The 24,458-nt window shown below is 38.5% G+C and overlaps 1 protein-coding gene across 1 annotated transcript in view; it reads right to left on the bottom strand.

The window, feature by feature from the left end:
- Window positions 1-24,458, bottom strand: part of MSH2 (mutS homolog 2) — an 80,084-nt gene that overhangs the window by 26,225 nt on the left and 29,401 nt on the right. The window contains exons 7-8 of the mRNA XM_015074708.3: window positions 21,272-21,471; window positions 7,400-7,509 (exon numbers count right to left, since the gene is read on the bottom strand). Coding sequence (XP_014930194.1) covers window positions 7,400-7,509; window positions 21,272-21,471 — 310 coding nt within the window. The remainder of the gene's footprint in view (window positions 1-7,399; window positions 7,510-21,271; window positions 21,472-24,458) is intronic.

Below are 24,458 nucleotides of genomic sequence, written 5' to 3'. Positions count from 1 at the left end.
GACACATGAAAAGACACTCAACATCACTCATCATCAGGGAAATATAAATCAAAACCACAATGAGATACTACCTCACACTGGTCACAGTGGCTAAAATTAACAACTCAGGAAACTACAGATGTTCATAAGGATGTGGAAAAAGGGGAACCCTCTTGCACTGTCAGTAGCAATGCAAACTGGTATAGCCACTCTGGAAAACAGTGTGGAGGTTCCTCAAAAAATTAAAAATAGAATTACCCTATGACTCAGCAATAGCAGTACTAAGAATTTATCCAAAGGATACAGGAGTGCTAATTCACAGGGGCACATGTACCCCAATGTTGACAGCAGTGCTGTCAATTATGGAAAGAGCCCAAATGTCCATCAACTGATGGATAAAGAAGATGTGGTATATGTAAACAATGGAATACGACTCAACAATGAAAAAGAATGAAATCTTGCCATTTGCAACAACATGGATGGAACTGGAGGGTATTATGCTAAGTGAAATAAGTCAGTCAGAGAAGACAGATATCACGTTTTCATTCATTGATACGTGGAATTTGAGAAACTTAACAGAAGACCATGGGGGGAGGGAAGGAAAAACAATAGTTACAAACAGAGAGGGAGACAAACCATAAGACACTCTTACATAGAGTTTCTTCCCCAGAGAAGAAACTGAGGGTTGACTGGAGGTGGGGGAAGGTGGCGGAAAGGGGAAAATGGGTGATGGGCACTGAGGAGGGCATGTGTTGGGATGAGCACTGGGTGTTGTATGTAAGTGATGAATCATGGGAATCTATTCTGAAAGCCAAGAGCACACTGTATACTCTATAAGTTAGCTAACTTGACAATAAATTATATTTTAAAAAAAGAAAACTAATATTCAAAGATGAAATACCCAAATATAGTATAAAATGAATTTTAAAATTTAATACATCTCATTGAATCATCCAATCTAATTGAAATTGTTTACTTTTTTGTGAAAAATCATTGCCATTTTGAACCTTGTCCTGGGGGTGGTAGAGATACATTTATATGTACTTCAGAAATAGAAAATCTTTCCATAAGATCTATGGAAAGTAGACACAAAAATACCTTAAGTATTACATACAAAGTTAAGCCTAGAAAAAAAAAAGAAATAATGCAACTACTCATATAAATGACTGTTCCCTTCAGGGCGCCTGGGTGGCTCAGTCGGTTGAGTGTCCGACTTCGGCTCAGGTCATGATCTCACAGTGGGTTTGAGCCCCGCATCAGGCTCTGTGCTGACCGCTTGCTCAGAGCCTGGAGCCTGCTTCAGATTCTGTGTCTCCTACTCTCTCTGCTCCTCCCCCCGTTCACGCTTTGTCTCACTCTGTTTCTCAAAAATAAATAAATGTTAAAAAAAAAAAATTAAAAAAATAAATAAATAAATGACTGTTCCTTCATCACATGAGCTCCTAAGTGCACAGCTGGAAAACATGAGGAAAGCTTTCAGGAATCATACATGAAATGATTGCTATCCTCTTGAGGTTTGCTCAAAGTAGTTCTGAGTCACGTAATTTAAATGCCTAAATTCACTACAAATATCTACAATGACAGTGAAGGGTTGAATTCACTTTATAACCCCGAGCTAAGTTTAAAGGTTTGTAACTGAGAATAAAGAAGATATTGTATCAGGTCAATTCCCTAGAGAATCCAGAGAAGGTTTTAAGCAGGAATTGTATTTATTTAAAAGACAGCATCACACCATAAAACATGAAAGCCTTCAGTTACAGGACCCTATCTTAGCAGACAAGGCTGGTTGTCTACACAACAGTCATTCATTCCCTCCTTCCCCTTCCCAGTAGAGCTTTCATTTTGTTTACCTGCAACAGAGGGATAACCCATCCCTAGCTATCTTAGGTCCATCGTCACATTTTAGGATCTCTGGCCAAAAGCACTGCTTAAATGGTCCCATCAAAACAAACTGCAGGACTCTTCCTAGGAATGTTACGTGAATTACTACTGGTAGATACTCAACGCAGGGCCAAAAGAGGAACTTGCGTTAGGTTGGTATTAAAATCACAAAAGATAGACGAGATCAAGAAATTAGGTCCTTTGCATGGTATTATTGAGCTGGTGGATAAGCAACTCTAAATTAAAGCCTACCCTATCTCTAGACTTTTAATTTCATGAGCCAGGGTGTAGTGAGTTTTAGGTTATGTGAAAAATAAAGAGTCCTAACTAATACTAAGTTTAACCTCAGATAATCTACTGGGGGCAGGGAGGAAATCCACAGCTCACTTAATGACACAGTACTTAACAGTGAAGGGGGGTTCAGAATATGTTATAGTGGCATAAAAATTATTCCAAGATGAAAGCATCTGAGAATAGACTTTGTTTCTGCACTCTCTTATCTCCCTAAAAACAGAGGCTCCCAAAAGAACTAATTTGTTGTTAAATCCCCTCCCAGGGAGTTTCATAACCAAGGAAGTAAAAATTATCATATCCTCAATCTATTCTCTCACTGGCTCATTAATCACTTGTAAAAGTCATTTGTTTTCCTGGAAGTACCCTTTCTCCCTCTCCCATTCCCCTACTAAGATAATACATAAGCCCCAAATTCTAATAGCCTCCTTGAGTCACATTTTTCTGTGAACCCAAAAATCTGTTCTCTTGCTAATAATCTGTTTATCAGTTTAACTAGCAGACTTCCAAACAATGAACCAAAGAAAGCAGAAAAAAAAAAAGTTTTTTCTCCCCCATAAAGTTAACTACTTTCAGATTAAGAAATCAAGTTTTGTCATAATCTTAAGTGACAGCAATAAAATTAGGACAAAGGACCTCTCCTTTCCCAGGCTTTATCAATATAATTACACTGCTTGCCTTCCTAAAATCTCCTCTTCCCAGACACAAAATCTTACAACACTCTAATCCCATAGCACCATTCAAAAATTGACACTAAAAAGTGGCGCCTGGGTGGCCCAACCAGTTAAGGGTCCAACTCTTAATGTGGCTTAAGTCATGATCCCAGGGTCGTGGGACTGAGCCCCGAGTTGAGGTCAGGCTCCATGTTGGGAGTGGAGTCTGCTTAAGATTCTCTCTTTCCCTCTCTCTCTTTTAAAAAAAAAAAAAAAAAAATCTCCTAAAAAACTATTTTATACAATCACAATAAGGTTTAAATTAACAGATATGTATCAAGTGTTTCAGATAAAAGTACATCTTAACCCACAATAAGGAAGATGGAGCTGGAAGAAGCACATTAGGCTGTTAACACTGTTCATCTGAAGAGGGAAGAATGGTCACTTTCACCTCTATACTTCTTCGTATAGTTTTGTTTCACTTGCTTTTGATTTTTGGGGGTTTTTTTGAGAGAGAGAAAGAGAGGGAGATGGAGTGAATGGGACAGAATCCTATGCAGTCTTCATGCCTAGTGCAGAGCCCTAATCAGGGCTTGATCTCACAACTCTGAGATCATGACCTGGGCCGAAATCAAGACTTGGACACTTAACTGACTGAGCCACCCAGGCACCCTGTTCCACTTGTCTAACAGATGTGTTATCTTTATTAAGTAGAAAAGCTTCAAATAAAGAAAATACTTTAAAAATTTACATCTTGGTATTTTGGTACATCATCATTTGTGAGGGAATGTTTTGGCTTATTTGCTGTCAAGCAGCTATGTATCTCAAGGGCTGGACCTATGCAGTCAGAATATTGTATGAAGGGAGGGAAGGAGAGCAAGAAAGAGGAGAGGGAGGGAGAGAGGGAATAAATCAAAAGGCAAAATATGAACCAAAAGTATCCAACATTTAAAAAAAGTTTTTTAAATAACATTTATTCATTTTTGAGAGACAGAGAGACAGAGCACAATCAGCAGAGGGACAGAGAGAGAGGGAGACAGAATCCAAAGCAGGCTCCAGGCTCTGAGCTGTCAGCACAGAGCCTGACATGGGGCTCAAACTCACAGACAGCAAGATCATGACCTGAGCTAAAGTCAGATGCTCAACTCAATGAGCCACCCAGGTGCCCCAAAAGTATCCAACATTTTATCATCCTGCTGCTTCTTGTAATTATCATAGTAGTGGCCCACATCTTGAGTATAAGGAAAACAAACAGCTCATTGCCGGAGACAGCTTTTAAAACTGTCCAAGAGCAGGAGAGGAAGACAGGTCCTAAAAGGCAGGCCTCCACATCTACTGGACAGGCTGTCAGTGTGATGACCCAGATAAAAAGATAGCTGCACAGGGTTTTCAATAGAAGATCTGTACTTTGACAGAGGGGCTACAAATTTTAAGAAACTCGAACATTCTCAATTTATATACACCAACTTTTGGCCAGATAATGCCCAGTGATTGCCCAAGAGCGCAGCCTTTGCAGTAGGATGCAAATTGGTGAAAGGAAATCGCACACTTATCTCACTTTGAGATGAGATTACACTCCTAATTTATTAGGAGCAATTTATTTTATTAGCAAGTAGTTCTCAAAGTGTGATCCCCAGACAGGCAGCATCATTTGGGTACATGTTAGAAATGCAAATTTTCAGGAATGCAAACTGATACAGCTACTCTGAAGAACTGTATAGGTTCCTCAAAAAAATTAAAAATAGAGCTGCCCTACCTACGACCCAGCAATTGCACTACTAGACATTTATTCAAAAGACACAAAAATGCTGATTCAAAGGGGCACATGCATCCCAATTTTATAATAGCACTATCAACAATAGCCAAATTACGGAAAAAGCCCAAATGTCCATTGACTGATGAATGGTTAAAGAAGATGTGATATGTATATACACTAGAGTATTACTCAGCCATAAAAAAAAAAAATGAAATCTTGGGGCACCTGGTGTCTCAGTTGGTTAAGCATCCGACTTCAGCTCAGGTCATGATCTCACGGTTCGTGAGTTCGAGCCCTGCATCAGGCCCTGTTGCTGACAGCTCAAAGCCTAGAGCCTACTTCAGATTCTGTGTCTCCCTCTCTCTCTCTGCCTCTCCCCTTCTCACTCTCTCTTTCTCTCAAAAATAAACATTAAAAATATTTTTTTTAAAGAATGAAAATCTTCCATTTGCAACAACATGGATGGAACTGGAGTGTATTATGCTAAGCAAAGTAAGTCAGTCAGAGAAAGACAAATATCATAGGATTTCACTCATATGTGGAATTTAAGAAACAAAACAGATGAACACAAGAGTAGGAAACAAGATGGGGTGCCTGGGTGGCTCAGTCGGTTAAGCGGCCGACTTTGGCTCAGGTCATGATCTCAAGGTCCATGAGTTCGAGCCGCGCGTCGGGCTCTGTGCTGACAGCTCAGAGCCTGGAGCCTGTTTCAGATTCTGTGTCTCCCTCTCTCTGACCCTCCCCCGTTCATGCTCTGTCTCTGTCTCAAAAATAAATAAACGTTAAAAAAATTAAAAAAAAAAAAAAAGAGTAGGAAACAAGAAAAACAAAATAAAAGCAGAGAAGGAGGCCAACCATAAGAGACTGTTAAATACAGAGAACAAACTGAGGGTGGCTGGAGGGATGTTGGGGGGGGGGGGAAGAGCTAAATGAATGATAGGCATTAAGGAAGGCACCTGTTGGGATGAGCACTGGGTGATATATGTAAGTGACAAATCACTAAATTCTACTCCTGAAACCATTACTACACTTTATGTTAACTAACTTGTATTTAAAAAGAAAAGGAAAAAGGGAAAAAAGAAAAAGAGAAAGAAAAAGAAAAAAGAGAAATGTGAATTTTTCACCCCACCCCGGACCAAAAGAATCTGATTCTGGGGATGAAGCTCAGCAACCTGTTTCAACAAACCCACCAAGTGGTTCTGATACATGCTTAAGCTTGAGACCCACAATATTAAAGCATGGCAACTTTTAGAAGAATAAAACTGGCCACAAAGGGCAAAATCAACGGCAGCATTTCATCAGAACTAAGCTGTGGTGACAATGAGGGGCTCTAGATTCCTGCCTCCCCACATCCCTAAACTAGTAAGAGTTTTTGTTAACCTCCAAGAACTATGCCTCTACAAGCTTTCATTTAAACATCGTTTACAAATATCCAACCCCACCCAATCACCGGGAAGGCCACATCTTCCGCTTGGGAGGCAGTGGTATTTCGGGATTAGATGTTTCTTAGCATTATTTCTGCCTCCCATTGATCTGAAAGTTGCACACCTTAAATCATTCAACTCATAGCAACATTACAGAGGTAACTAAAATGCAAGTTTTCCCAAATGAGGGGTAAACAATGCAAGTCTTTTGGCTGTTTAGGCCCATCACTGATAAAACAGTCCCAGAAAAGTGAAGCATTTACACCTATATATACATATTCATGTACTTCTAAAATCCAAAGAACACAGAGTAAATGAGGTTTAACTTCTTTAAACCTCAGTTAACAATAAAAACAAAATAAATCGACATCACATGGGACAAACAACTCAAATCCAGTTATTAAGAATGCAAAGAATCTAACAATTTGCAAACCGAACTGTTGCCTTAATATGAATAATATCAGAGCACATATTCCCTGCATGATCATTTTTGACAGGAAATTTAGTGTAGAAAATATTTTAAATATTATTTTTAATGTCACAAAATTGGAAAACACTACATTCAGTGGCCCCATAATAAATTTGTTCTATAAATAAACTTTTAACAGTAAAAATTACCATTTCATAAATTTTGCTTTCAAATTCATTTTCATAAAAGGTATCTTCAACTACTTCAAAAACTATTCCTATTTTATATTTATATATATAAATTACTATTTAACATTGTTAAAGACCCGAGGTACAAGTCACTTATAATCTAAAAGCTCTCCTCAACTAATTAAAAATTTGGAACTAAACAGTATTTAAACTACAGTTAACTTTTTAGTTATATCAACAGCTACTTAGGAGACACACGTATAATCTAACCTCTTCTCCCAAAGACTTTCCTACATGGAAAATAAACAAAAGAGAAGTTGCCTTCTCTTATGTTCCACATCTACATTTATCCTCTTCTCTTTTCCAGAGACTATCTCCCTTCTCTCTTGAAATTAAAGCAAAATTTAGATTGCATATGTGAAATCTTTTATTTGTGAGATTTCCTTTAACAAAGCCAGTTGTGCCCAATATTCATTGCCTCTGTTAATCTTTCTTCGTCCACTAAAACAATTCTTAAAAAAAACAAAAAAACAACTTTCCTCATCACTTAATCTTACATCCACTGTCTCAAAGGTGCCTTACAAGGGCACCTGGGTGGCTCAGTCGGTAAGCATCCGACTTCGGCTCAGGTCATGATCTCACAGCTTGTGAGTTTCGAGCCCTGCATCAGGCTCTGTGCTGACAGCTCAGAGCCTGGAGCTTGCTTTGGATTCTGTGTCTCCCTCTCTCTCTCTCTGCCCCTCACCCGCTCACAATCTGTCTCTCTCTCCTTCAAAAAGAAACAAACATTAAAAAAAAAAAAAGAGTACATTACATACCTGATCCATATCTAATGTTGTTTCTATCATTTCCTGAAACTTGGAGAAATCAGAACGAAGATCAATAAGAGGAGTCACAAAAACTGCCAAGAGTAATCTCTGGTGTTTTCCTAAAAGAAAGCAAAAAATAATAAAATGTTCTTATCTAAAAATTTTTTTAATGTTTATTTATTTTTGAGAAAAAGAGAGAGGGAGACACAGAAGGCAAAGCAGGCTCTAGGCTAAGCTGTCAGCAGAGCCCAACACAGGGCTAGAACCCACGAACCACGAAATCATGACCCGAGCTGAAGTCAGATGGCTAACCGAATGAGCCACCCAGGCGCCCCAAAATGGTCCCATTTTTAAAACTTCGTCTAAGATAACAAACAGCATTTGATCCAAAAAGCGCAAATAGTGCAGCGGGTCTCCAAAGTTACTATTTACTCCTGTAAATTTAAGTCAAATGTGTTATTTATTTTATAGAAAGGGAAATGATCTGGCTCTCTAAGCTTCCTACTAATAAAACACTACCTTCCCTGCCTGTCTGTAATCTCCTTCATCAAGAGCACTAGAGATGCAGAAACATGACATTAATTACAACTAAATGAATTGCATTTCTTCGTAGATTTAATAACCCAAAGTCAAAGTCGTTAAAATGTCTCTAACTTACCTTATATCCCTAATTTCCATTAATAATACAGTGTTCCAATTAACAGAGGTTAAATCAGGTCAAGTATTTACACTGGCACTTTACTTGATGCTATTTAAGAGCACATGCTGGGGAATTACAGGAGTAAGTGAAGCAACAAAGTATATAGTGTGAAAGGCCTGAGTACAGACCTGGGTGCCAATCCCAACTCTGTTATCTCCTGGCTCTGTGATCTACAGCATGTTCTCTGAGCCCCCTTTCCCTTATCTATTACGATAGGAGTAATGACAATAGCTACCCAGAAGAGGAATAAATGAGATAAGGCTACACAACACTTAACATAATGCTTGACACTTAACAGAAGCCCAGCTATAGTTACCATGTATTATAATTGGTTACCTTGCAAGGATTTTTTTTTTTGATCTCCAATAAATTCTTTTACAAGAATTCTGCAAGTGATCTCTAGCATACTGCATTCTGCTTCAACCTTTTCTAGAAATATCAGTAGCTCTTGATTGAGAAAATGATGAAAAGCTACTATGAAGTCAGCAAAATTGTTTTAAGAATTCATGTTTTATTAATCACAACAGCATCTACACACATTTAGAAAATAGTACCTATGTGTGAAACATTATTTAGACAGTCTATAACCAACACTTTGCCCATATAATGTCTGTTGTGCTTCAACGCCTGGTTCTTTATTCTGAACTAGCTTATATGCTATTGGTAAATAGGGGAATGATGGAAGCAGAGTGTGGAGGTGGCACTGGTTCACAAATCATCTTTTTCCCATCCCATTAATGTTTTGAAGTGATCAAGGCAAGCGTCACACAATGGAAGAGTAAACTTAGCAACCTATGAAGACCTCAGAGTAGGTGGCTTAATGGCCAGTGTACTTGTCATTATGCTAAGATACACGGAAAAGCAGAGAATACACGAGAAGCACAAAAACATCTGCTGGTGTTTACTAGAATTTTTATTAATTCTTTACCCTGGTTCAGATTTTTAACTTTTGTGAAAATGACCTTTATTAGAAGCAAATGCCCTCACAGGGCATCTCAAAGGAGGTAACAAGAACCCTAGACTTTAAGGCTGCAAAGAGTCACATGATGCTGCTGCTGGGTACAAATGCAATGGAGACTTCTGTAGGCAACTGTTTTATTAAAGTTTACTACTGCTTCTGTTAACAATTTTTTTATGTTTATTTATTTGAAAGCATGCATGTGCACAAATAGGGGAGGGGCAGAGACGGGGAGAGGGAGAATGACAAACAGGCTCCATGCTGTCACTGCAGAGCCTGATGCGGGGCTCGATCCCATGAACCGCAAGGTCATGACCTGAGCCCAATTCAAGAGTTGGACGCTTAACCAACTAAGCCACCCAGATGCCCAATTAGTAATATTAAAATTTTTTTCATGTATTTTGAGGTCCACCTTAACTCTGTTTTTTCTGTAAGTTCTGTTATGTTTTCTAATATGACTTTGAAATAAAATATGCCAAGAATAAACATGTGGTATTATTACAGAAATATCTGTATAAACTTCAGAACCTGTCATCCTCAACATGTCCTCTAGTCCCTCAAGCATATAGGCCCACCTTACTGCAGCTCTTCTCAGAGTCAATAGGCCCCTTCTGAGCTCACTGGCTCCCTATCCTGCAAACGTTCACTAACATCTTGAATTCTTTCCCCTACCTATATTTTGTACTAAGCCCCAGGCACTGATTTCCAACTGAGTTTTTTTTTCCCCCCAGTTGGTTATGTTTTAATTAAGTTAATTAAATTTACTAAGCTATAATTCACATAGCAAGCAATTCTCCATTTTAAAGGGTACAATCAATGGTTTTTATTTATTCACAGATTTGTGGGACCACTGCCAATTGATTTTTGAACTCTGTCACTGCCCTCCAACACACTGGGAACCCATACCCATGAGCAGTAACTTTCAGTTCCCCTCCAACCTCCTGCCACTCCTCCAAGTCCAGGCAATCCACTTTTGGTATATAGATTTGCCTATTCTGGCTATTTCACACAAATGGGTATGATATTGTGACTGCCTTTTTTTCAGTTAGTTTTCAAGGTTCATCCATGCTGCACCATGCATCAGTACTTCATTCCTTTTTATTGACAAATATATTCCATTACATAAAAATAGCACATTTTATTTATCCATTCATCTAGTGATGGGCATCAATTGGTTTTTTATGAACTCCATTTTTCACTAGTTACCACAGTCTAGAAAGCCCTATACAATATTCTAGGGTCTTAACACAAGGACTACAGACCCTTGAAATAAAATACTACATAAACAGAGAAAAGAAATAAATTCCACCTTTATTTTCTCTAACCTCTAACTGGTATCTGGCATTAACTTTCAATACTAATGTAGGCAATAAACCACCATTAAAGATGTTAGAACTTCACTCCAATCATGTTATTTAATGCATTAATAAAAAGGACTTATTTCTTTATCAGGAATTTGTTTTAGGGGTGCCTAGGAGGCTCAGCTGGTTAAGCAACTGACTCTTGATTTTGGCTTGGGTCATTATCTCATGGATTAAGCCCTGCATTTGGCTCTGCACCGATAGCACACAGCCTGCTTGGTATTCTCTCCCTCCCTCTCTGCCCCCTCCTCACTAGTGCACGCTCTCTCTCTTACTCTAGCTCTCAAATTAAAGTTAAAAATTTTTGTTTTATATTTGGATGACAATATTTCAACATAACTGGGTTTCTTTTGCAACTCTATGTGTTTCATTTAATGCATTTAAAAACATTATTCTGAAGAAGGGTTCATAGGCTTTATTTAGGGTCCACAGCACAAAAAAATTAAAAACCTCAGCTAGATCTTACCTCTCTGGCATCTACTCCTAACATGGCCCTTATTCTCTATCTCTATGCTTGACCACTCTAGCTCTCCTTCACTCCGTCAACAATTCAAGCCTTAGACACTTGTACTGGCTGGTCCCACTAACCTCCCCCTATATCTTACCAGCTGGCAACTTCTCATCATACAAGTTCCACCTTAGAAGCAATTCGAGAGGTTATCCTTGACCAAAAGACCTAGTGTTTCCCCTGGCCCCAGCCAAGTCACTCTATCCTATCAATATATTATGCTTTCTTTATTGTATTATTACTATTTAAATTCTTGCTCATTGATTTATTGTCTATCTCCCTCTAATCTTCCACTATTACTGACCCTCCATAAGAATAGGGATCTTATCTGCCATATCTACTATTGTACCTCCTAGGATAAGGCCTGGCACAAATTAATCATCTGTTGAATGACTTACTGAAGGAAGGAAGCAAGGACCTGATAAGGCAATCAATCACTGGTTGGTTATTGATTTATTTATTTAGACTGAGTGAGCAAGGGAGGGGCAGAAAGAAGGAGAGAGAGAATCCCAAGCAGGCTCTGCACTGACAGCACAGAACCCCACAAGGGGCTCAAACTCACAAACCACAAGATTACGACCTGAGCCGAAAACAAGAGTCAGACGCTTAACCAACTGAGACACCTAGGTGCCCCTGGTCATTAGTTTTGATACACACAACACTCATCTAGCAAGGATACCAGAGATGACACAAAGAAATAACTGTTAGCTTCGTAAGTACATCAAAATGTGAAATATTTAAGAAATTACATCATTAAATAATTTCTGTAGGAACACTAGATTTGCTGCCAGCCACCAAAAGATTTTAATTTCTTGGAGTTGCTGACACCATACACAAAAATAAACTCCAAATGGATTAAAGACCTAACTGTGAGACATGAAACAAGAAAATTCCTAGAAGAAAACATAGGCAGTAATTTGTGACAATGGCCATAGCAACTTTTTCCTAGATATGTCTCCTAAGACAAGGAAAACAAAAGCAAAAATCAACTATTAGGACTACACCAAAATAAAAAGCTTTTGCAGTGAAGAAAACCATCAACAAAACAAAATGGCAACCTACTGAATGAGACAAAATATTTGCAAATGATATATTCGTTAAGGGAATAATATCCAAAATATATAAAGAACTTACACAACTCAAGACCAAATAAACAATCAGATTAAACTGGTCAGAGGATCTGAATAGACATTTTTCCAAAGGAGACAGATGGTCAAGAGACACATGAAATGATACTCAACATTATTAATCATCAGGGAAATACAAATCAAAACCACAATGAGAAATCACCTTACACCTGCTGAATAGCTAGAATAAAAAAGATAAAAAATAAATGTTGGCAAGGATATGGAGAAAAAGGAACCTTCATGCATTATCGGTGGGAATGCAAACTGGTGCAGCCACTGTGGAAAACAGTATGGAGGTTCCTTAAAAAATTAAAAACAAATATTGTATGGTTCAGTAATTCCACTACTGGTCATTTTTTACCCAAAGATAACGAAAACACTAATTTGAAAAGATATACCCATCCCTATGTTTACTGCAACATTATTTTAAGTTTTATTTATTTATTTTTGAGAGAGAGAAAGAGAGAGCAAGCACACAGCAGGGGAGGGGCAGAGAAAAAGAGAGAGAAAAGGAGATACAGAATCTGAAGCAGGGTCCTGGCTCCCAGCTGTCAGCACCGAGCCCGATGCAGGGCCTGAACGCACAAATTTGAGATCATGACGTGAGCTGAAGGCCACTCAACCGACTTGAGCAACCCAGGCACCCGTACAGCATTATTTACAATAGCCAAGATATGGAAGCAATGTTAAGTGTCCACTGATAGATGAATGAATGAAGATGTGGTATGATGTACACACACACACAAACAGACACACACACACACACACACACTGGAGTATCAGTCGTAAAAAAAAAAAAGGGATGAGATCTTGCCATTTGTGACAACATGGATGGATCTAGAGGGTATCATGTTAAGTGAAATAAGTCAGACTGAGAAAGACAAGTATTTTATGATTTCACTTATATTTGGGATCTAAAAAGCAAAACAAACAAATAAGCAAAAAGGAGAAACAGACACATAAATACAGAAAACTGATAGCTGCCAGAAGGGTAAGGGGTAGAGAAATGGGTAAAATGGGTGAAGGGGATTAGGAGATACAGGCTTCCAGTTATGGAATGTGTAAGTCACAGGGATGAAATGTACAGCATACGGAATATAGTCGACGGTATTATAATAGTATTTACAATAACAGGCGGCAGCTACACTTTTGAGTATAGCAAAACATACAGAGTTGTTGAATTACTATGCTGTATACCTGAAACTCATGTAACATTGTGTCAACTGTACTCAAAAAAATTTTAAGTGAAATAAAGAAAGACTATCTAATCTCAAGTTAAATGAGCAAATAACACTAAAAATCAAAACAAACTACAGGACAGTTCTGGACAGCACATAGGAGGTACCTCCTTACACATGCCCTTGTGACACTATCCTCAGATCCATGCCTGGCCCTAGTCACAGGTCAGCTAAATCAGACTGTTCAAATAGTCCATGACTGAGAAACTCAACCTAAAATCTATATTAATTATGAAGTTAGCCTATTCTATTAAATATTTTGGTAAATGGTAACAAAAAGACCTGAGTTTTAATTAACAAAGATTTAAACAATTTATTCTATGCCTACATTTCCTTGACTAATTGTACACAAATTCTTTGTATTATCAATTCTAAACTAGAAGTTTTATTAAGCATAATTAAACTTTATCTGATCCCTTTAATTTATGAAATAGATTTAAAAGTCCAGGTAAGTGGAATAAATACTAGTAAGATACTGCTAATGAAAGTTTACGTATTCACACAAATATAAGGCTGGAGCCAATAAATTACCAAATTAAACAAAAAAGCCAAGCGCAGGTGAATCATGGTAAAATGTCTAAGTAATCAGATAGCTCTGAATGACGACCTCTGGCACATGGCCATTCCTGCTCTTCTTTCACTGCCATCAGCACTGGTCAGCACTCTACAGTACGGGCCTCTCATCCTTCCTCATGCCCCACCCCCTTCCTTCACTCATGTTCTCTTGTCAGCTTCTCCAGCCACATCATCCCTTTTGTTTAAGCACAGCCACCTGTCTCAGTCCCCCCACATGCAAGTAATACCTTCTCTGACACCATCCTCATTCTCCTTTATGACTACTGTCATTTTGACAAAATAGTACTTTTCTATATTGACTTTTTCTTCTGATTTCATGGATTATTTATGAGTATCATTTTATACTTGTGCTAGTCCCTGTGAGATCAAAAGAAACCTATTGGTCTCTGCCCCCAGTTCCTGGCACAGAGCTCCTATAAATCTTGTAATTTCCTAAGTGTTTTTTTTTTTAATATTTGTTTATTTTTGAGAGAGAAAGAGAGCAGGTGATCACAGGGCAGAGAGGAGGGAGACAGAGAATCTCATTTGGGGCTCGAACTCACAAACCATGAGATCATCATATAGGGCAAAATCAAGAGTCAGACACTTAACCAATGGAATCACCCAGGAGCCCCCATAATTTCCTAAGTGTTAAGAGCACTAGGAGCATCTCTTGTTCTAAAAGGGTGACTCTAGGGGCACCTATCAGGGTCATGAGTTTGAGCCTCACATTGGGGTAAAGTTTACTTAAAAAAAATAAATAAAAATAAAAATAAAAATAAAAATAAAAATAAAAATAAAGGTGGGCTCCTGGATGAGGGCTGGTTACCAGACAGACCAAACCATGACTAGAAGCTCTAGATGTTCATCTGTATCCTCTAATGAAACTGGTAAATATGGTTCCCTGATTTCTGTGAGCTGCTCTAGCAAATCAGGAGCCCCTGGGTGGCTCGGTCGGTTAAGTGTCTGACTTTGGCCCAGGTCATGATCTCATAGTTCATGAGTTCAAGCCCTACACCAGGCTCCCTTCTGTCAGGGGGAGCCTACTTTGGGTCCTCTATCTCCCTCTCTCTGCCCCTTGCACACTCGTACTCACTCTCTCAAAAATAAATGAACATTAAAAAAAAAAAAAATCCAAGGAGGTTATCACAGGAATCTTCAATCTATAGTCAGTTGGTCTGGTGTCTTGTGGGACTATACCCTTAACCTTGGAATCTGGTGTTATTTCCAGGGAGACAATATCAGAGCTGAGTTACACTGTAGGACACCCAGCTGGTGTCACAAAAAATTGTTTGGTGTGGAGGGAAAAGTTCCAAACATCTGGTGACTAGAAGTGCAGTGTTCTGTATGAGAGCAAAGGAGAGATATAGGAAAACGACTCACAGGAGAAAAACTGAGTTTTCCTTTACAGTCCCAACTTCATAAGATTATTTTTCCTTTCTCTCACCCATCACTTATTATAGCAATTTTCTCATTTAATCTTTTGGTATCTATTCTTGGGCTAAGAGTCATATTACCCTTGTATTTCTGTCCATCAAATTACTTCCACCCAGATCCCACTAAACATTTGCAACAAAATATACTAACCACTAAAATACACTAACTAATCACCATAACAGAAAGCAAACAGTGTTGGTGAGGATGCAAAGAAATTTTCTTCTAAATCCTGTGACTGGAACTATAAATGAGTACTACCTTCTTGGAAAAGTAATCTGTCAGTATAGAATTACTTGCTGTTAAAAGGCAGACCAGAGGACTTCTTCCTATAGGTTACAGGAAGCAATTAACGTGTTCTGAAGGGGAAGAAATGACATGATCAAATGAGATGAGCTAGAAAAGATAACTATAGTTTCATTGAGGAGGATGCACAGAGCAGGGGAGGAAAAATAGCAAATGTGAAAATTTTAAGAAGTATATTAAACAGAAACAGATGATTAACTGGATACAGGAAGAGGGAAAAGTTATGCACCTCAGCATGAGTGCTGTTACAATAAAATTTATCAATAAAATCATCTGGATACTTATAGGAGCTGCTTTAAGCACTATCAGAAATTTGCCCTAAATGCACAATATTATTTAGATTTTGCCTCAACTTTTTAATTTTAAAAGATACAAGGGGGCACATGGGTGGCTCAGTTGGTTAACTGTCTGACGTTGGCTCAGGTCATGATCTCATGGTTTGTGAGTTCAAGCCCCATGTTAGGCTCTATGCTGACAGCTCAGAGCCTGGAGCCTGTTTCAGATTCTTTGTCTCCCTCTCTTCTCTCTCTCTCTGCCCCTCCCCTGACCATGCTCTGTCTCTCCCTCTCCCTTTCTCTCAAAACTTAAACATTAAAAAAAAAAAAAAAAAAGATACAAGGAAGAAGGAAAGCCAAGTATATTTTTCAAATAACTATTTCTTACAGGAGAAAGATGATTTAGAGTAGAGCTTCTATCACTCAACCCAAGTCAGCTTTGTAGACTGTTGCTGCCCTCTGCTGTCTCAGAATTTACTTTTATTTTTTTTTTTAGGAATAACATTAATATAACTTTAAACCTAGACTTAATCAAAAACAAAAACATCACAAGGTGATAGGAGAACATACTCAATTTCTAGCAATATACTCACATACTTAAAAAAATTTTTTAAGTCATGACTCTGCTTTTAAAAATAGTGAATTTGGTTCATTTTCCTCATAAGTTGGCCTCAGTTTTGGCTCTCTCCATGAAATCAGTAAACTAGGAGCTATGTTAAACTCATCAAAATGTCATTCTGTCATTTTGTTTTGTAAGATTTTATTTTTAAGCAATCTCTATACCCAACAATGGGCTCAAACCATAACCCCAAGATCAATAGTTGCATGCTCCACCGACTGATCCAACCAGGCACCTCCATTCTGTTGGGGGTTTTTTTAGAGAAAACTCAGATTAGTTAGGTTCCTAATGACTAGGGCACACCTGGAGTATCCAATATTCCATGTTATAGAAAGAAAAGAACGTGGCCCTTGGTACCACAATATCTGGAACAGTCTTCCTCCCCTAATATTCTCTAGGCTAGGTGACTTAAATACTTTAAAGCAGACATCAGTTGCCAAAGTGGATAATGTTGCCAAAGTGGATAATGTGAAGCATTTGATTTAGATAATGTTACGATCTCTCAAAGGTCTATATAACTTAAGTGTAGCCCCCAAAAAGTAGGAAATTACTGACCTGTTGCAAAACTCTCCTTGAGTACATGAAGCCCCATATATGCAGGAGGAAGAGAGCCAAGCTACTCTCAAGACCAATTCCTAACTTCTGTACTTATCCCAGGCAATGAAAAAGATTCACCAAAGAATGGGCACAAGAGTATTTCTTACCCTTTCTCTTGGAGGGGGAGGAGTAGTTTATATATGCTTTTGAATAGCTGATGAAAATTACAGATCTTTTCCCAGAAAAGACACATACACAAAATCTTGTATGAAATGTCAAGACACTTCTAAGAATTCATTCAAAACTCCCAGCTTTAAAGTTCCTGGTATTGAACAAAAAAAGTGCCAAAAACCGAACTGGGGTGGGAGGAGTCTTAAGGGAAAGGCAAAACACAGAAGGACCCAGCAATTCTACTGCTGCGTATATATCCAAAAGTAACAAAATCATTATCTGAAAGAGATATCTGCACTTCCTTGTTCACTGCAGTAGACTTACAACTAACAAGATACAGAAATAATCTAAGGGTCTACTGATGGATAAACGGATAAAGAATGGGGCACCTGTGTGGCTCAGTCGGTTAAGCATCTGACCAGCTCAGGTCATGATCTCACCGTGTGTGAGTTCTAGCCCCGGGTCAGGCTCTGTGCTGACAGCTCAGAGCCTTAGAGTCTGCTTCAGATTCTGTGTCTCCCTCTCTCTCTGCCCCTCCCCCACTCAAGTTCTGTCTCTCAAAAATGGATAAACGTTAAAAATAATTTTTTTAATGGATAAAGAAAATGTGGTGTATATATACAATGGAATATTACTCAGCCATTAAAAAAAAGGAAATACTGGGGGGCCTGGGTGGCTCAGTTGGTAAAGCGACCGACTCTTGATTTCAGCTCAGGTCATGATCTCACAGTTCATGAGTTCGAGCCCCATACTGGGCTCCATGCTGACAGAGCCTGCTTGGGATTCTCTCTCTCCCCTTCTCTCTCTGCCCTACCCTGCTCACTTGCACTCTCTCAAAGTAAATAAAAATACTTTTAAAATGTTTTAAATTTTTTTAAAAAATAAAAGAAATCCTGCCACTTGTGATAACATGGTGGGCACTTTGCTAAGTGAAGTAAGTCAGACAGAGAAAGTCAAATACTGTATGGTCTCACTTATATGTGGAATCTAATTAAAACTGAACTCAGAAACAGAAAATAGTGGGCATCTGACTCTTGGTTGCAGCTTAGGTCATGATCTCTTGTTTGTGAGATCAAGCCCTGTGTTGGGCTCTGCACTGACAACACAGAACCTGCTTGGGATTCTCTTTCTCCCTCTCTCTCTGCCCCTCCCCCGCTACTCTCTCTCAAAATAAACTTAGAAAAGAAAAAAAGAGGGGCATCTAAGTGGCTTGGTCAGTTAAGCATCCGACTTCAGCTCAGGTTATGATCTCACGGTTCATGAGTTCAAGTTCTGCATCAGACAGATCCTCTGTCCGCCCCCACTTTCTGCCCCTCCCCCACTCGTGTGTGCTCTCTCTCAAAAATAAACATTTAAAAATGAAAGAAAGAAAGAGGAGTGCCTGGGTGTCTCAATCAGTTAAGCGTCCAACTTCGGCTCAGGTCATGATCTCACAGCTCGTGGGTTTGAGCCCTGTGTCAGGCTCTGTGCTGACAGCTCAGAGCCTGGAGCCTACTTCAGATTCTGTGTCTCCCTCTCTCTCTGCCCCTTCATTGTTCACACTCTTTCTCTCCTTCAAAAATAAATAAATAAATAAAAATGAAAGAAGGAAAGAAAGAAAGAAAGAAAGAAAGAAAGAAAGAAAGAAAGAAGAAAGAAAGGGAAAAGAAAAGAAAAGAAAAGAAAAGAAAAGAAAAGAAAAGAAAAGAAAAGAAAAGAAAAGAAAAAAGAAAAGAAAAGAATGGTGGTTGCCAGCAGCTGGGGTGGGGAAAAGGGGGAAGGGGGTCTAAAGGTACAAACTTCCAGTTGTAAGATTTAAGTTCTGGAGATGTAAGTACATCATGGTGACTTACAGTTAAAAATACTGTACTGTATATTTGAAAGCTGCTAAGAGATTAGATCTTAAAAGTTCTCATTGCAAGAAAAGAATTGTAACTATGTGAGGTGACAGATATTAACTAAACTTACTGTGGTAACTACTTTCCAATACGTACGTATATCAAATCATGTTGCACACCTAAGCCTATAAAGTGTTATATGTCAGTTACAGCTCAATAAAACTAGAAGGAAAAAAATTGTCAAACTCAGCATTTAAAGCTGGTGTGATAAGGACTGGACTGTGCTGTCTGGATTTAGCAATAGTAAGTAACTTAGCAAATGCCATTTCAGTGCTGTGGTCAGGGCTGAAAGGCAGCTGAGCAAATGGAAGATGGAAATGTAGGCTTTCAGAATCTTGACTAGGAATGGAAAGCAAAAAAGAGGTGTAGGTACAAGAAGAGTACAGGAATAAGGATTTTTTTTTATTTTTATTTTTTTTTTTTACTATGGGAAGGAAAAGATGTAAGGTTCAAAATAGCTATAAGTGGTTAAGAGTGAATTAACTGTTTATAGAGCCTACCCCCATGATAATCTGATCATCATAGCCCTAATACTGGTCAATTCCCTTGTGCTTCCAATGGATCCTATTGGAATGGGGCCAGAGGATATGGAATCAGAAAAGCACAGCACTATAAAAGATATTCTTTTAATGGACAAGGAAACTGAAACACAGGGAAGGTAAATGGCTGCCTAAGCCACACTAAAGGAATGCAGAAACAGGAAAGATAAAGACCCATTTCCTTTAATTCCACGTTAGTGGAACAAAATGCAAGGGCATTTAAGTCTCATCAGTCTGCGGAGGAGCCTTGGCTTGAGTGGGAATACTTCTTCCACAGTGGTACTTTAAAATAAGCAGCCCTTAGGTATCTTCTACACTTTAAGGGAAAAGGTCATCATGAAATTTAAATTAAATCTATGCTTATTTTATAGCTTGTCATCATAGAGTTGAATTTTTCAAGTCTGTCTGCAGAAAAAGGTTTCTCATAATACTGAATGGTTTAACAGTTCTAAGGGATGGGGATTTTTAACTCTAAAATTTAAAATGCTTTATGTATGAGACATATAACTTCATAATCACTGAACTGTTGTAGAAATTTAGGATTCACTTAAAAGTTAAAAACTACACTTGTAAGAGCAAACTGATTTTATCCATACTATATCAGTATGTAAAACTTTGCTCACTTCATTCTGGTAACTTCACTGTGACATCAACTGTTAGAGATCATCAAAACTTTTTGTCTTAACTTGATTTTATAGTATGCTGGAAAGGTTCACTCCAGCAAGCCTGGAATTAGCCTGAATGGTTTTCTTAAAGTTCCTTTATGGCAATGTTCCCTGGTCAAGGCATCAAACATATCCTGTTGTTCTGTAATCATAGATCTGAGAAAATTCAAGATTGTTTGTTCAGCTTGTCGGCAGTGTTTTTGATTGATGATTTGCAAGAGTCTCAGTGAGGCCTCCTTGTACTGGAAGGTTCTGCTATACAAGCTAGTTATAGAACAGGAAAATGCCCACAAGATCAGGAAAATATATGAAAAGTCCAGCAAGAGGCAACCTGGCTCTTGGTTTCAGCTCAGGTCATGATCTCAGTTTCATGAGTTTGAACCCCACATATGGCTCTGCACTGACAGTGCAGAGTCTGCTTGAGATTCTCCCTCTCTCTCCACCCCTCCCCCATTTGTACTCTCTCTCTCTCTCTCTCTCTCAGAATAAATAAACTTAAAAAAAAAAAAAAAGTCTAGCAAGACTCCATTTTAAGCTCCCTAGCTCCAAGGTGTTCTGCACACATTGGTGGTTCCTAATGTGAGAGAAAAGTGCACCTCACCAAGGACCTTTGAAAAGGAAGGACAATAGGAGCCTACAACTGACCTCCCTGGACCCCTGCTGTGAAACTTTGGCTGTGATACATTATCCTTACGTTAGTGCTGCTGCTAGACTGCACCCCTTTCCTTCAATAAACTGTAGATTTGAAAGCAATGTCATTTTGGGCCCTTGAGTCTTCTATGGCAACTGAGCCCTGCTAGTCCAATAAATCCACTTACTCTGACATTCACTTGTAAAAAGCAAAAATTGTAAGTTGTCTCATGATTCCGGACTTCTACAACATAGCTACAGGTCAATACAAACCTGTTATTAGAAAAACTTGAAGTGAGTTACCAGACCCAACTTTGTAAGGACAGTACATTTGCTAAGTATATTGAGAGTGAAGGAAAACAATAACAAAATCATTGTTACCTTCATATTTTTCCAGAGCCCGAATAACATTAGGGAGTTGATTTATACCCTGATAGAGTCGGTAACAATCTTGTAAGTTTGCTGCCTGTCTTTGAAATTTCTTGGCAAGTCGGTTAAGATCTGGAAATCGACGAAGTAAATCCTCTTGTAAACTCTGCCTCAATTCTGCATCTTCTACAAAAGCTTCCACTAAATTTAGTCTGAAATAAATTACATTAGAATTAATGTTAAATATTTTGGCTTAAAATTAAAATCTGTCTACTACGTACATAAGAATCAACTAAATTAACTCAAAAATTCCACACAGGAAGCTTGAATCTATTCTGAAATGTAAACTTCCTAGGATGGAAAGCTCCATAGTAGAAAATGTAAGCAGTTTCTGATTAGTTAATAACCAAATTAATGTTTAGTTAAGTAGTAGTATCAGAAGATATAACACATACCCATTTCATTTGCCTTTCATCGAACTGCCATTTTTTAAGCAGAAGAATTTCATTATTGGGATATCGTTGTTACTGACACATCAGTGAACATGTAAACAATAATCTTCAATAAAACAGAATTACAATTCAAGAATGTTGCCAAATCCAATACTTATTCTATCAGAAGGTCTTATAAATTTTCAGAATGCATTCTAAAATTACCTTTTGACAGTACAAAGCCCCAAATTTCTAATTAAAAAGCAAATAAGTTTATTGCTCCCCAAGTCAATAAATAAAATCTTGGTGTGTTCTAAGAACTATAAAACATGCAGCTCATATTACTTTTGCAATTTATTGTAATCCGTGGCTTTCCATTTTCTTCCCTGTAACTCACAGCAAGAAATGTTTTTACATCATGATCCAGCATATGCATGCATAGATATCGTAGGAGGCATAACACGCCACCTCAAAACATGCTACTTTAGTGTCCTTAAGGACTGTTTTGAGCTGATGACAATTAAGAAGCAGAAAGAAAAGCTCTCTGCCTTCTCCCCATTTGCCTAAAAGCAGGACATAATTTACAGATGTCCTCTCTTCTCTCTTTACCAGAAAGGACAAAAGTTAACCACAACTTTAGATCCTTATCAGCCTGGAAACGGAACCGAGGAATCCACACACCAAATTTTACTTACTAGCCTTTATCTATCATTAGTTTCCCATCACTTCGCCTTAGGAACTCAAAATTCTTCTCCTCTGTCTAGTCTCTTTGAAAATTCATTGTTCCTTTTTGCTAAGATGCTATATATGCCCAAGTTCTAATCAACCCCGAGTCACTCATCTGAGTGCTCCTGCGTATAAGCATAAATTTCAGTGTGTTTTTCTCTTGTTAATCTGTCTTTTGTCAGTCTAATTTATAGGGTCTCTGCCAGAGAACCTAGAGGGTAGTAGGAAAAAAGAAATTTTCTTACCTACAATATATAATTAAAATAGGTCTGGGATGCCTGGGTGGCTCAGTCAGTTAAGTGTCTGACTTGGGCTTAGGTCATGATCTCATGGTTTGAGAGTTGGAGACCCACACTGGGCTCTGTGCTGACAGCTCAGAGCCTGGACCCTGCTTCAGATTCTTTGTCTCCCTGTCTCTGCTCCTCTGCTAGTGCGCTGTCTCTTCCCTCTCTCTCTCAAAAATAAATAAACATTAAAATAAACAAATAAATAAACAGGCATGCCTGGGTGGCTCAGTTGGTTAAGTGTCCAACTCTTGGTTGGCTCTTGGCTCAGGTCATGATCTCACAGTTTCATAAGTTAGAGCTCCACATCAGGCTCTGTACTGATGGCAGGGAGCCTGTTGGGATTCTCTCTCTCTGCCCCTCTCCCGCTCACACTGTCTCTGTCTCTCTCAAAAATAAATAAACTATTAAAAATAAATACATAAAACAGGTTTCACAAATAATACTTACTCCTACTATATGTAATGGACTCATTTTTCTCTTATATTTAATTTGTCAAAAATACTAGTTTTCACCCAATGCACTAATTTCATAAGCTACCACTGGGTCACAACGTGCAGTTTGAAAACTATGTTGTAGAGGTTATTGCAACAACACATATTTCAGTATAGCCAAAAGGTAAATTTGAGTAATCAAAGGTAGAGAAGGGGCACCTGCCTGGCTCAGTCGGTAGAACATGCAACTCTTGATATCAGGGTGGTGAATTCAAGCCCCACATTCGATGTGGAGCCTACAAAAAAAGGTAAGGAAAATAGCCATGGGCATAACAGATGGTCCTAGGTGCAGAAGGCTATCAATGAGCAACCATTTTCCTTATATTTGTAAACTATATGAGCAGTAAATTAACCCTCAAATTACATAAGGACAGAGAAAGGAAACAAATCAGCTTTCTAAATTTCTTAAGTATTTACTTAACTCTCCATCAGCATTTATAATTCCTCTATCACCAAAATGCTCATCCAGCATATTATATGAGGGGAAAATTATGCTGCCCCCACAGTAATCACATGATGACCACATATATTTAAAGCAAGATTTCTGAACCTCAACAATACTGACATTTAAGCTAGACAATTCCTTGTTGTGAGAGGGCTCTTCTGAGCTCTTTAATAGCATCTCTGAGTTCTACCCACTACACTCTCCAGTGACAACCCAAAATGTCTCCAGGCACTGCCACATGTTCCCTTGTGGGGAAAGTGCCCCAGGTTGAGAACCACTGGTTTAAACTTGAATAAAAGTTCACTTTTTAAAAGATGAAAATTAACAGAAAAATAACTGAAACTCTATAGAATGCCAAGATAATATCTAGGCAGCTGGCAGCAGATATACGTGCTATGGCAAATTGGCAAATGTCAAATTAGTGGGGGGAAAAATCTGCTACCAAGCCGGTATTATACTGTGTACTAGTCACTGGGGCTGTAAGTACTTACTACTCCAGAAAAGATTTCTATGGTTGTACTCTAAATTTAAAAGACAAACCAGAATTTGAACAGTCAAGTCCCATAATCCAATGAAACAAACATGGGCCTTCCTACCTAAGCCTCTGGCTCTAACTGAGCATCTCCAAGGCTGGTCTAAGATCACCAGCATGGAAGTTACTTAGAGGTGGATAGTACAATATTCCTGGGGGTGGGACTCAGCTGTGAAATTTCTACGAGCTTCTTATGCACCAACAGTTTGATAAAGCCTCGGTTTTAACAATCACAAGAAATCTCTGAGTTCTCATGATAAAGCAGGGAAAGCAGTGTTAAGAGGGTA

Source organism: Acinonyx jubatus, chromosome A3 (assembly GCF_027475565.1).
Source record: "Acinonyx jubatus isolate Ajub_Pintada_27869175 chromosome A3, VMU_Ajub_asm_v1.0, whole genome shotgun sequence".
Classification (NCBI taxonomy): domain Eukaryota; kingdom Metazoa; phylum Chordata; class Mammalia; order Carnivora; family Felidae; genus Acinonyx; species Acinonyx jubatus.
Note: the sequence above shows the minus strand (reverse complement) of the source record. Positions and strands in the feature narration are given on the sequence as shown.